This window comes from Triticum aestivum, chromosome 5D (assembly GCF_018294505.1).
Source record: "Triticum aestivum cultivar Chinese Spring chromosome 5D, IWGSC CS RefSeq v2.1, whole genome shotgun sequence".
NCBI lineage: Eukaryota > Viridiplantae > Streptophyta > Magnoliopsida > Poales > Poaceae > Triticum > Triticum aestivum.
This window is the reverse complement of record NC_057808.1, coordinates 409840846-409855507: the sequence shown is the minus strand read 5'-3', so window position 1 is coordinate 409855507 and position 14662 is coordinate 409840846. Positions and strand designations below refer to the sequence as shown.

The following is a 14662-nucleotide window of genomic DNA, read 5'->3' as shown; positions in this document are numbered from 1 at the left end:
ACGAATAGGGCAGTTGCCATGTAACCTGCAAAATACATGGCGAATGACAACTTGGGTGTGGGAGAGTTGGAAAATGAGCAGTCGTGGAAGATGGGGTACAGAAGTCGTGCGGGGCGTGCGGGCGCAACGGCAGTTCCACCGCACGCCCCGAGTCGCAACCGCTGACCTCGGAGGGAAAACAGCGTGCGGGCGAACTCCCTCACACGCCACACACGCGAGTTGTTCTACGTGACACACAAAATCAGCCCTCTCGTGCCAAGATTCGTGCAAAAGGCATTGGATGGCGATCGAGGCGTGTGGGCGAGTTGGCTAACGCCCACACGTGTGGGCATTAGTGTTTTTGTTTTTTTTATATATAAGGTCAAGAAAGAGAAAAGAAAACTAGGGTTTTGCCTACCACCGCCATCCACCTCTCCTCCTTCCGAGCATCTACGAGTCGCCTTCGCCGCCACCGCTGGCCTTCCGATGGATGTGCCGCCGGTTTGGACAGCCGCCCGGGTCCGGGAGGATTTCATCAACTTCTTCGAGTCCAAGTCGCAGTCGCAGTCGCACACGCCATGGCCGTCGAGCCGCGAGGTGCCCGTCTACGACCCCGCGATCTTGTTCGCCAACGCCGGGATGAACCCGTTCAAGCCGGCATTCCTCGGCACCGCCGCCCCGGATTCGCAGTTTGGCCGCCTGCGCCGCGCCTGCAACACCCAGAAGCGCATCCGTGCCGAAGCACAACGACCTCGACGACGTGGGGAAGGAGGAGGCCGCCGTCGGGTATGCATGGGAGCACCTGTCGGATTCTTGCCTTCGCTCCCCCTTCTGATGTTAGTTTGTACCACGCTACTGTACCTCTGCATCAGATTATGGATCGGTAAAGTTTAAGTGAGAAGTTGGGTTCACTTTGGTGGTTTCAATGGCGAGTGAAATTAAGCTTGTGTTTTGGTGATGATGATGTAAGTAGACAGCAAGCACGAGATGATGACGAGGGTCTGTGACTTGTGTGGTAATCTTAGTAATTTTTAGTTTGTCTTTTGCACATGTTAATCCATTGGAGAGAGAGAGAGAGAGAGAGAGAGAGAGAGAGAGAGAGAGAGATGATATGATATGCGATGATATATACAAGGTTGCGGTGAGATTTTCATGTCAATCAGTTTTCGGTTCGTCTTGATCGCCGTCAAATTTATGTCTATCGGGCAGTCCTGTTTTGTTCAGTATCATCGCCCCCGTTCATCGGTCTATAACGGCATATGGCCCTTCTATCTTTGTTTAGTGTGCAGTTTCAATTTTTTTTATTCTAAAAGCATGCGACTTGTAGCTATGTGCATGACGTTGTGGCACACACCATGTATGTTTCATAGCTTTGAACACAAGATGCATATTTTGGTAAGGCAGAGAGGCAGGTAGTGTTCTTTCTCTAGGTTACCAGAGAGGATACATGTACAAATGTCTTCTGCATATGAACATAGACGAATAGGCCATGTAGGGCAACGAATCAAGCATCAACCTTCCATCGTGGCCAACTGATACATGAGCAAAATATATCCTCACAAGACTATGAACTTGAACTAATATCGTTTCTACACAGCCAAACTGACTTGAAAACATTGGGCAACAACATAATGTGCATAATAATAGAACAACAAGACTTCAGAGTACCCACTGTAACCAAAAAACAAAAATATGCAGTAAAAAAAATGTGACAAGCTATGAGAAGGGATTCAAGGAAAGCAATCCTTTACGACAGATGATATCAAACTAAACAGAGTAATCATGCTCATACCAGTTCTCCCAAAACCGCACTTGTGTCTCACTTCATATTTGAAAACACCCAGCAGATTCGAGAAAGCAATCCTTGACCCTCATCAAGCCCTTCAAAAAGTGGGAGTCTATTGGTTTCACCTTCACCTAAAGCGTTCAACATTTAGAAATTAACATATACTAGGACACTGTATGACTATATCGTCGGATAACCTGGCATCTAAAGCTGAACAACATGGCACTGGCTGCAAGGCTTCACAACAGTGAACTTCACTTTCGGCGGAACAATTCCCTCAATGTATGTCTTGATAGCCAAGAGCCCACGACGAGCTTCCAAGATGGCACCCCTGCGCATGCGGAAGCATTTGCCAGATCTGTTGACAGAACACCTAAGGTAATCATATCCTTCCGTGGTGTCCAATGTAAGACTCTCAAGTGACTCTGAACTCTCAAGAATATGACAGGTTAAATCAACCAAGCTCTTTGCAGAGGAGAAACCAGCAATAGTCACATTCTTGAGCTTGTCATGGCGGTGCTTCGGCATCTGCCTCCGACCTGAAGGATCTGCCAAAATGGATGGATGTTGCATGCTTCCCTCGAACCCCTAAAGATGACAAGCAAAGACATATGAATTGAAGGTTCCACCATAATTAAGTGATCTATTTGAAGCGCAGGATCTGGAAAGGAAGATATCTTTGCAGGGTGAACAAACTTACATTCAAGAAGAACGTCTCCAATGAAGGAGAAGCATCAAAAAATGATATCAGAGAACAATAATCATAGGCTGGGGCCGCAGCAAGTTTAACAGTCAAGTGCTTGAGGAATGGAAATTTGCTACCGACCATCGGTGTATTGACCGTCTGCATAAATAACTCAGATTAAAAATGCAAGTGCATGGCTACTGTAATATCATAATACCCATTTCAGTAGTCCATTGTCACCAGAAAATTCGTAGTATACCTCAAAATATGAAAATACAGAAAGTGTTTCAAGATTTGGCAAGGTGGACGGAAGATTGGCACGAGCCTCACAGACAGCACCATGACAGTGCATGTCTAGGGTCTTCAATTGCAATGCTTCTCCAAACGAGAGTTGTACTAGCCGCTCACCACTAAACCAAAATTTGGATAAACATTGAGCTTCAATCTCTATTGTCTGCAGCCTCTTACATGCAGACACTTCAAGGGTGATGAGCCGCTGCAGCAGGGAAGGTATCTTCAGTCTAATTATCTTGCTGCAATGGCTGAGTCCCAACTGCTGCAAAGCAAAAGAATTGTCCAGAAGGCAGGCTAGCTCATTTCCTGTAATATGGACATAACACAGCGTAATTTGAGTCAAACTTCTCAAGCCAAGTCCGACTGTTGGACAGAACACACACCTGGAAAGGAACAGACACCGAATCGAGTTTCCACTTCCTTCAGATAAAAGTGACCATGGGAAGTTGTACCTTTTATGGCCCACAGAAGGAATAACAATGAGTTCTTCAATCCCAGGTGTGACGGCAATCTGAAGCCAGCGATCAAGAAAACAGACCCTGGTCGTGTTATCATAGAACTCAATTCTGACTTCCTTCACACCAATGCCTGGGTGTTCTATCCAAATTCTGTCAACTTTGTAGGTGAGATCTCTTGCTTTACCATCCTTTTCACACACATCTTCACCAATGCCTAGTGTTTTTTTACTGAAGGTGAGGCTGGTACGGCGTCTCCAGGAATGCATAAAGGTACGAGAAACGCAGGCAGCTCGAGCAGCATCTCGCATTGGCATTAGTGAATGTATATGCCACCAGATGTCCTGCATGTCATGCACACATGCGGAGACAGAAATAGAACATAAGCAAATGATTATTTCAATTGGGGAAAGAAAAACAATACGACCATTTGATGTACATTGTACCCTAGTTGGTTGCACAATGTGCAATGCAATACAGAGTGAAACTATTGTCCTTTTTGTAGAATTGACATACAAAAAGAAAATCATTGAGACTAGTTTACAACAAAGTACTTCAACAGTGCAGCAAAGTATCCCACTTATGCCTTTTGTGAAATGGATCGTTTTCCAATTTATGCTATCCTAAGAGCAACTCCAACGCGCCGACCCATTTCGTCTACGTGCGTCCGTTTGGGTCGGCGCGGATAGAAAAGTCGGCCCAACGCGCTGACCCAAACGAACGCGCGTCCGCTTTTCGTCCGCCTGCCGACCCATTCCCGGCCCAATTTTGAGCCTCATTTGCGTCGGCGCGGACACGGAATGGACGCGCGCGGCGCCCGCCTACTCCTCCCCTGGCCCGCTAGTCGGTGGCATATTGGCCCTCCTCTCCCACCCCATATCGACAGCAAACCCTCGCCCTCCTCAGTCGCGTCGCCACCGCCACCCATTTCTGGTGCCTCTGCCAGCAGCCTGTGCCGACACACCTCCCCCCAACGCCGCCACCTCCCAAGTCGCCGCCAACACCGTCTCGCCGCCGGGGCACCGAAGCTTCCCACCCCCACCTCCCGACGCCACCACGAGCAGGAAGTCGCGTCGCCGCCCCGGCCAGCTCCTTCGTCCTGACGCCGGGACGCTCGTCGGACGCCGGCAGGCTCATCGGACGCCTCCAGCCAGCCACCTGGTCCAAGGGCGGCGCGCGTCTCTTCGCCGGCCAGCTCCTTCGTCGACGCCCGAAAACTGTTCGACAGTTTGCCAAGGTACAAAATGGACTCCGCCGACGATTTCTTTTTCCACAATTTCCTTTGCGACTCCGACGATTCCTTGTCCGACGATGAGGAGATGATCTTGGCTGCCGTGTTGGTCCATCACCACCTTAATAGCCAACGGCCGTTGTTCCGTGGCTCGATCCCGGGGCACCTTCCGGCGTTGAATCGCAACCGAGAGAGCGGGCATTTCCTTGTTTGGAAGGACTACTTTGACACAACCAACCCGTTGTTCAAACATCAGAAATTTCCAGCGGCGTTTTCGTATGAGTAGGAATCTTTTCAACCGTATTAGAGAGGGGGTAGTCGGATACGATGACTATTTCGAGTGCAAAGAGGATGCCCTTGGAAAGATTGGCTTCTCATCTTATCGGAAATGCACTGCAGCCGTCCGGATGCTTGCATACGGAGTGCCCGGTGATCTCATTGATGAGTACGCCCGTATGAGCGATTCTACATGCCTAGACTCCATGTACAAGTTCTGCAAGGCTGTGATTGTTGTGTTTGGCACTGAGCACTTGAGAGAGCCGACTACTCAAGATAGAGCCCACTTGTTGGCGCTGAATGCCAGCAGGGGCTTCCCAGGGATGTTGGGCAGCATAGACTGCATGCACTGGGAGTGGAAGAACTGCCCTTCTGCTTGGCAAGGGCAGTATAAGGGCCATGTCAGGGCTTGCACTGTCATACTTGAGGTCGTGGCCTCACAAGATCTCTGGATTTGGCACTCTTTCTTCGGCATGGCCGGATCACACAATGATATCAACGTGCTTCAACGCTCGCCGGTGTTTGCAAGGCTTGCCGAAGGCAACAGCCCGCCGGTGAATGTTACCATCAACGGCCACAACTACGACAAAGGATACTACCTAGGTGACAGTATCTATCCTCAGTGGACCACTATTGTGAAGACAATCCCCAACCCTGTCGGAGAGAAGAGGAAAAGATTTACCCAAGAGCAAGAGAGTGCTAGGAAGGACGTCGGGCGTGCCTTTGGTGTTTTGCAATCTCGATGGGGCATCGTTCGGTATCCTGCTAGGACTTGGAGCACCAAGAAGCTATGGGAGGTGATGACTGCTTGTGTGATCATGCACAATATGATCGTAGAAGATGAGCGTCCAGAACGTATGTACAATCAAGGGTTTGAGTTTCAGGGTGAGAATGTTGTGCCTGAGCATGGAGGAGCGGCAACGTTTGAACAGTTCACCCAATTTCATCATGAAATGCATGATTGGGAAACTCACATGCAGCTGCAAAATGATTTGGTTGAGCATATGTGGGCTAATGTTGGCAACCAATAGATGTATCTTATTTTCACATGTATTTGAGACAATTTAATTTTTATTCGGCTTGTAAAACTATGCTTGCATTATTTGGTTTTGAAACTATGTTTTATTTGGTTGTGAAACTATGCTATTTTTTATATGTTTTCTTGTGAAACAATGAAATATGTGTGCATATTTGTTGAAAAAAGGGCGGCCAGCCGGCCACGCCGGCAAATATGGGTCGGCGCATTGGGCGCATTGCCGACCCAAATCAAAAAGAGAGCGGACGCCGAGCAAACGGCCGACCCAAACGGACAAAAAGCGGACAAAAGCGCTGTCCATTTGGGTCGGCGCGTTGGAGTTGCTTTAAACATGCATACTTGCCATGGTTCTATGTTCACTCATATGTGGCTATGATCATGTGTTTTAGGGTTTTAGAAAAATCCAAAGGACAGTACAGGAATCTCGTATGTAGCTTTTCACCTTTTTCTACAAAAGAAGAATATACGCAAAGAGAAGGAATGTTCTAAGCATGTTACTTGCCAGCAGATTTATGTTTCATCACTATAAATTAAACGTACAAAAGAACAAAAGGTTCGACGTTGATAATATACTTGCAGCATAGTTCTTCTGTCATCAGCATCTTATCACATACCTCCGGAAGACTCGGCAGATATTTCATTCTTTTGCCACCTTCAGAAGTACCATCTTGCTGGAGGGCTGGTGACTTTCATTTAGGCACCGGAGCAATTGATCCGCCTGCAACGCACGATGCATAGTCATAGACAGCTTGCGCATTGACAGAAGAAATCAGCAAACTCAAACACACGGAGGCACATGGCGAAATCCACTATGTTCCTCCCATTCAATTTTGGTCAACAATGCTATTGATTTCAGTAATATCCTTCAATTTGTTGCTGCTGAGAACCCAAATTTTATCTGTTCGAAAGTAAACAGGCATACGAACTAAACGAGGGAATAATCTTGCTATCCACCAAAGCAAGAATTCACGCCCAAACGCGAACGGAATCTGGCATTGCCAGCCGTGGAGCAACATTGAATAAGACCATCCCCTTCTCGGAAGGGGGACAGCATACGAGGGCACGCACGTACAGAATATCCGCGGATGGGGGCGAGGGAGCTGAGAGAGAGGCGGCGGCGGCGGCGGCTTACCACGGGCTCGCGTTTGCCGGCGGCGCCGCTCCCGTTGCATGGAGATGATCCGCTGCAGCGCCGGAAGCCCCATGAGCGATTCGAGGCCCACGCCGACGCCGACGACGCCGCCCTTGGCCGAGGCAGACACGAAATCCGTTTCCCTCTCTCCCCCACCGCCTGTGTCGATGGCGCGATTTGTTTTTCACCGGAAAAAGAAGAGCCCGAATCTAAACCTCGACTTTGAATCCAGAAAGCGCGAGGTGGATGAAATCCCTGCCACGACCACGAGTCCAGGAAGAACGCGAGGCGGTTGGCCGCTGCAAGTGGGTCCTCCCAAACCTTGTGAGCAGACGATGGTTTGGCTTCTCCCTACGGGTAAAACACATGGGCTGTCACTGAAAATTCACATATGGATTTAGTTTGATCGCTCAGTTATGGCAAAGCTACGTTTTACGTATAACGAAAGGTTAATAAAAAATTAAGGGGGTTAATAATTTTTTTCAGCCGACCGGCCGAAACTGACATCTTTTTTTAAAGGGCACTACTAGGCGCCGGCGCACCGGTCCAACTTTGGGCCGGTTGTATCAGCATCGTCCGATAGAATAACGCGTAGCCGTACGATTCCTCATCTTCTTTCGTCAGGCCTCTTCTTTTACAGAAAAATTCCATCGCACCTCCATGGATGAGCTATGCGCCCGGCCTTGAAGCACCGCCCGGCGCCCTCGCATGTTGCTGCCCTCCCTGTCGGTTGCCGTCATCAGTGCCGGCCGCAGTGTAGCTGCCAGTCGTCGTTATGGTGGAAGCAAAAATATAGCTGGATCCAACAAAAACAGAACATGATGGAAGCAAAAAGTTGGAGCTGTTTTCAGTTAAAAAAAGATGATGGTAGCAGAACAATTTGCTAGATTCAGCTTCCAGTTATTATAGCGCTCGGGTGGCTAGTTGTAGCATCTCTGTGTCTCCCGCTCGCCGGGGTCAGAGTGCCAAGCAACAAAAATCGGAAGCAGCAAATATCTTCCAGCAAAAGTCTTCTCCGCGGGTCAAACTCCAGTGGTCGGTTGAAGCAAAATCAAAAACGCTTCCAGCACAAACAAACTTAGGTTCCAGCAAAAACGACATGAGCATTTGAGAGCTCTGCAATCGTTGAAGCAAAAAAATACATCGATTCTAGCAAAAAATACATCGGTTCCAGCAAAAACAAAATTGGTTCGGCAAAACGAAAACACATCCGCAAAAAATGGCCTCCCCTCTTGCAGCTCCCCTAGTAGCCGGTCGCAGCTCCGACGTGCACGCTTGCAGCTCCCGACATCGAACGGTGTTGGATGCAGTGTTGGAAATATGCCCTAGAGGCAATAATAAATTGGTTATTATTATATTTCCTTGTTCATGATAATCGTTTATTATCCATGCTAGAATTGTATTGATAGGAAACTCAGATACATGTGTGGATACATAGACAACACCATGTCCCTAGTAAGCCTCTAGTTGACTAGCTCGTTGATCAATAGATGGTTATGGTTTCCAGACCATGGACATTGGATGTCGTTGATAACAGGATCTGTGATGGACAAGACCCAATCCTAAGCCTAGCACAAGATCGTGTAGTTCGTTTGCTCAGAGCTTTTCTAATGTCAAGTATCATTTCCTTAGACCATGAGATTGTGCAACTCCCGGATGCCGTAGGAAAGCTTTGGGTGTGCCAAACGTCACAACGTAACTAGGTGGCTATAAAGGTGCACTACGGGTATCTCCGAAAGTGTCTGTTGAGTTGGCACGAATCGAGACTGGGATTTGTCACTCCGTGTAAACGGAGAGGTATCTCTGGGCCCACTCGGTAGGACATCATCATAATGTGCACAATGTGACCAAGGAGTTGATCACGGGATGATGTGAGTTACGGAACGAGTAAAGAGACTTGCCGGTAACGAGATTGAACAAGGTATAGGGATACCAACGATCGAATCTCGGGCAAGTAACATACCGGTAGACAAAGGGAATTGTATACGGGATTGATTGAATCCCCGACATCGTGGTTCATCCGATGAGATCATCGTGGAACATGTGGGAGCCAACATGGGTATCCAGATCCCGCTGTTGGTTATTGACCGGAGAACGTCTCGGTCATGTCTGCATGGTTCCCGAAACCGTAGGGTCTACACACTTAAGGTTCGATGACGCTAGGGTTATAGGGAAAGTATGTACGTGGTTACCGAATGTTGTTCGGAGTCCCGGATGACATCCCGGACGTCACGAGGAGTTCCGGAATGGTCCGGAGGTAAAGATTTATATATGGGAAGTCCTGTTTTGGTCACCGGAAAAGTTTCGGGTGATATCGGTAATGTACCGGGACCACCGGGAGGGTCCCGGGGGTCCACCAAGTGGGGCCACCAGCCCCAGAAGGCTGCGTGGGCCAAGTGTGGGAGGGGACCAGCCCCAGGTGGGCTGGTGCGCCCCCCCCCCCACCAAGGCCCAAGCGCATGGGAGAGTGGGAGGGGGCAAACCCTAGGTCCAGATGGGCCTTGAGGCCCACCCTAGTGGCGCCCCCCCCCTCTCCTCCCCTTGGCCGCCCCCCTTGGATGGGATCTAGGGCTGGCCGCCTCCTCTTGGGGTGGGAACCCTAGAGGGGGGCGCAGCCCCCTCCCCCCTATATATAGTTGAGGTTTGGGCTGCCCAAGACACATGAGAACGTCTCTCTTTCGGCGCAGCCCTACCCCTCTCCTTCCTCCTCCTCTCCCGCGGTGCTTGGCGAAGCCCTGCGGGATTGCCACGCTCCTCCACCACCACCACGCCGTCGTGCTGCTGCTGGATGGAGTCTTCCCCAACCTCTCCCTCTATCCTTGCTGGATCAAGGCGTGGGAGACGTCACCGGGCTGCACGTGTGTTGAACGCGGAGGCACCGTTCTTCGGTGCTTAGATCGGAATCAACCACGATCTGAATCGCTACGAGTACGACTCCTTCATCCGCGTTCTTGCAACGCTTCCGCATCGCGATCTACAAGGGTATGTAGATCCACTCCCCTTCCCCTCGTTGCTAGAGTACTCCATAGATTGATCTTGGTGATGCGTAGAAAATTTTGAATTTCTGCTACGTTCCCCAACAGTGGCATCATGAGCTAGGTCTATGCGTAGTTTCTATGCACGAGTAGAACACAAAGTAGTTATGGGCGTCGATGTTGCCAATTCTTCTTGCCGCTACTAGTCTTATCTTGTTTCGGTGGCATTGTGGGATGAAGCGGCCCGGACCGACCTTACACGTACTCTTACGTGAGACAGGTTCCACCGACTGACATGCACTAGTTGCATAAGGTGGCTAGCGGGTGTCTGTCTCTCCCACTTTAGTCGGAACGGATTCGATGAAAAGGGTCCTTATGAAGGGTAAATAGAAATTGGCATATCACGTTGTGGTTTTACGTAGGTAAGAAACGTTCTTGCTAGAAACCTATACAAGCCACGTAAAAACTTGCAACAACAATTAGAGGACGTCTAACTTGTTTTTGCAGCATGTGCTATGTGATGTGATATGGCCAGAAGATGTGATGAATGATATATGTGATGTATGAGATTGATCATATTCTTGTAATAGGAATCACGACTTGCATGTCGATGAGTATGACAACCGGCAGGAGCCATAGGAGTTGTCTTTATTTTTGTATGACCTGCGTGTCATTGAATAATGCCATGTAAATTACTTTACTTTATTGCTAAGCGCGTTAGCCATAGAAGTAGAAGTAATCGTTGGCGTGACAACCTCATAAAGACACAATGATGGAGATCATGATGATGGAGATCATGGTGTCATGCCGGTGACGAAGATGATCATGGTGCCCCGAAGATGGAGATCAAAGGAGCAAAATGATATTGGCCATATCATGTCACTATTTGATTGCATGTGATGTTTATCATGTTATGCATCTTATTTGCTTAGAACGACGGTAGTAAGTAAGATGATCCCTCACTAAAATTTCAAGAGACGTGTTCCCCCTAACTGTGCACCGTTGCGAAGGTTCGTTGTTTTGAAGCACCACGTGATGATCGGGTGTGATAGATTCTAACGTTTGAATACAACGGGTGTTGACGGGCCTAGCATGTACAGACATGGCCTCGGAACACATGCGAAACACTTAGGTTGACTTGACGAGCCTAGCATGTACAGACATGGCCTCGGAACACAAGAGATCGAAAGATCGAACATGAGTCGTATAGTAGATACGATCAACATGGAGATGTTCACCGATGATGACTAGTCCATCTCACGTGATGATCGGACACGGCCTAGTTTGACTCGGATCATGTATGACTTAGATGACTAGAGGGATGTCTATCTGAGTGGGAGTTCAATAAACAGATGAACTTCATTATCATGAACATAGTCAAAAGGTCTTTGCAAATTATGTCATAGCTTGCGCTTTAGTTCTACTGGTTAAGATATGTTCCTAGAGAAAATTTAGTTGAAAGTTGGTAGTAGCAATTATGCGGACTGGGTCCGTAAACTGAGGATTGTCCTCATTGCTGCACAGAAGGCTTATGTCCTTAATGCACCGCTCGGTATGCTGAACCTCAGCGTCGTCTGTAGATGTTACGAAACATCTGACATACACGTTTTGATGACTATGTGATAGTTCAGTGCGTATTGCTAACGGTTTAGAATTGTGGCACCAAAGACGGTTTTGAAACGTCGCAGAACATATGAGATGTTCTGAAGACTGAAATTGGGATTTCAGACTAGTGCCCACGTCAAGAGGTATGAGACCTCTGACAAGTTTCTTAAGCCTGCAGACTAAGGGAGAAAAGCTCAATCGTTGAGCATGTGCTCAGATTGTCTGAGTATCACAATCGCTTGAATCGAGTGGGAGTTAGTCTCCCAGATTAGATAGTGATGGTTCTCCATAGTCACCGCCACCAAGCTAGTAGAGCTTCGTGATGAACTATAACATATCAGGGATAGTTATGGTGATCCTTGAGCTATTTGCGATGTTTGACACCGCAAGAGTAGAAATCAAGAAGGAGCATCAATTGTTGATGGTTAGTAAAACCACTAGTTTAAGAAGGGCAAGGGCAAAAGGGATACTTCATGAAACAGCAAGTCGTTTGCTGCTCTAGTGAAGAATCCCAAGGTTGAACCCAAACCCGAGACTAAGTGCTTCTGTGATGAGAACGGTCACTGAAGCAGTACTACCCTAGATACTTGGTAGATGAGAAGGCAGGCAAGGTCGACAGAAGTATATTGGATATACATTATATGAATGAGTACTTTACTAGTACTCCTAGCAGCACCAGGGTTTTAGATACCGGTTCGGTTGCTAAGTGTTAGTAACACGAAATAAAAGCTGCGGAATAAATGGAGACTAGCTAAAGGTGAGATGACAATGTGTGTTGAAAGTGTTTCCAAGGTTGATGTGATCAAGCATCGCATGCTCCCTCTACCATCGAGATTTGGTGTTTGCGTTGAGCATGATTGGATTATGCTTATCACAATACGGTTATTCATTTAAGGAAAATAATGGTTACTCTGTTTATTTGAATAATACCTTCAATGGTCTTGCACCTAAAATGAATCTCGATCATAGTGATACACATGTTCATGCCAAAAGATATAAGATAGTAATGATAGTACCACATACTTGTGGCACTGCCACTTGAGTCATATTGGTATAGAACGCGTGAAGAAGCTCCATGTAGATGGATCTTTGGACTCAGTCATTTTTGAAAAGATTGAGACATGCGAACCATGTCTATTGGTATATATGCATGAAGAAACTCCATGCAGATGGATCGTTTGGACTCACTTGATTTTGAATCACTTGAGATATGCAAATCATACCACATGGGCAAGATGACTGAAAGGCCTCGTTTTCAGTAAGATGGAACAAGAGAGCAACTTATTGGAAGTAATACATTTTGATGTATGCAGTCCAATGAGTGCTGAGGCATGCAGTGGATATCGTTATGTTCTTGCTTCACAGATGATTTGAGTAGATGCTGAGTGTATTTACTTGATGAAACACAAGCCTGAATTATTGAAAGGTTCAAGTAATTTCAGAGTGAAGCTGAAGATCGTCGTGACAAGAGGATAAAATGTCTGTGATATGATCGTAGAGATATCTGAGTTACGAGTTTGGCCCACAATTAAGACATTGCGGAAAGTGTTTCACAATTAATACCGCCTGGAACACCACAGTGTGATGGTGTCTCCGAACATCATAACTGCACCCTATTGGATATAGTGCATGCCATGATGTCTCTTATCAAATTACCACTATCGTTTATGGGTTAGGCATTAGAGACAACCGCATTCACTTTAAAAGGGGCACCACGCAATTCCGTTGAGACGACACCGTTTAGAGAAACCTAAGTTGTCGTTTCTTAAAAGTTTGGGGCTGCGAAGCTTATGTGAAAAAGTTTCAGGCTGATAAGCTCGAACCCAAAGTGGATAAATACATCTTCATGAGAATACCCAAACAGTTGGGTATACCTCCTATTTCAGATCTGGAAGCAAAAGTAATTGCTTCTAGAAACGAGTCCTTTCTCGAGGAAAAGTTTCTCTTGAAAGAATTGAGTGGGAGGATGGTGAAGACTTGATAAGGTTATTGAACCGTCACTTCAACTAGTGTGTAGCAGGCACAGGAAGTTGTTCCTGTGGCACCTGCACCAATTGAAGTGAAAGCTTATGATAGTGATCATGAAACTTCGGATCAAGTCACTACCAAACCTCGTAGGACGACGAGGATGCGTAATACTTCAGAGTAGTACGTGATCCTGTCTTGGAAGTCATGTTGTTGGACAACGATGAACCTATGAGCTATAGAGAAGCGATGGTGGGCCCATATTCCGACAAATGGTTAGAACCCATGAAATCCGAGATAAATGGATCTTTAAGAAGAAGACGGACGTGGACGGTATCGTCTATGAAGCTCGACTTGTGGCTGAAGAATATTTCCACAAGTTCAAGGAGTTGACTACAATGAGATTTTTCTCATCCGTAGCGATGCTTGAGTCCGTCGGAATCATGTTAGCATTAGCTGCATTTATGAAATCTGGCAGATGGATGTCAAAACAAGTTTCCTTACCAGTTTTCGTAAGGAAAGGTTGTATGTGATACAATCAGAAGGGTTTTGTCGATCCTAAGGATGCTAAAAGGTATGCTAGCTCCAGCGATCCTTCCAAGGACTAGAGCAAGCATCTCGGAGTTAGAATATATGCTTTGATGGAGTGATCAAAGTTTTTGGGTTTATACAAAGTTTGTTAGAAACTTGTATTTACAATAAAGTGAGTGGGAGCGCTACAACATTTCTGATAAGTATATGTGAATGACATATTGTTGATCCGAAATGATGTAAAATTTCTGGAAAGCATCAAGGGTTGTTTGAAAGGAGTTTTTCAAAGGAAGACCTGGATAAAGCTGCTTACATATTGGGCATCAAGATCTATAGAGATAGATCAAGACGCCTGATGATACTCTCAAAGAACGCACACCTTGACATGATTTTGAAAGAGTTCAAAATAGATCAGCAAAGAAGGAGTTCTTGGCTGTGTTACATGGTGTGAGTATTGAGTAAGACTCAAGACCTGACCACAGCAGAAGAGAGAGAAAGGACGAAGGTCGTCCCCTATGCTTTAGATGTAGGCTCTATAGTATGCTATGCTGTGTACCGCACATGTAGTGTGCCTTACCATGAGTTGGTCAAGGGGTACAATAGTGATCCGGGAATGGATCACATGACAGCGGTCGAACTTATCCTTAGTATCTAGTGGACTAAGGAATTTTCTCGATTATGGAGGTGAAAAAGGAGTTCGTCGTAAAGGGTT

The 14662-nt window shown here is 47.0% G+C and overlaps 1 protein-coding gene across 2 annotated transcripts; it reads right to left on the bottom strand.

Moving 5' to 3' along the window:
- Positions 1–1707: 1707 nt before the first annotated feature.
- Positions 1708–7163, bottom strand: LOC123125178 (uncharacterized). 2 transcript variants are annotated; one of them, XM_044545707.1, is made up of 5 exons: positions 6875–7163; positions 6357–6460; positions 2710–3543; positions 2466–2609; positions 1708–2353 (listed from the first exon to the last, which is right to left on the bottom strand). In XM_044545707.1, the coding sequence occupies exons 2-5, from the start codon at positions 6381–6383 to the stop codon at positions 1970–1972; spliced, it is 1389 nt and encodes a 462-aa protein (XP_044401642.1). In that variant the 5' UTR covers positions 6384–6460; positions 6875–7163; the 3' UTR covers positions 1708–1969. The 2 variants fall into 2 exon arrangements, with proteins under 2 accessions (XP_044401642.1, XP_044401643.1); XM_044545708.1 differs by lacking the exons at positions 6357–6460; positions 6875–7163 and having other exon boundaries at positions 2710–3050; positions 3197–3392.
- Between the last annotated feature and the right edge of the window lie 7499 nt (positions 7164–14662).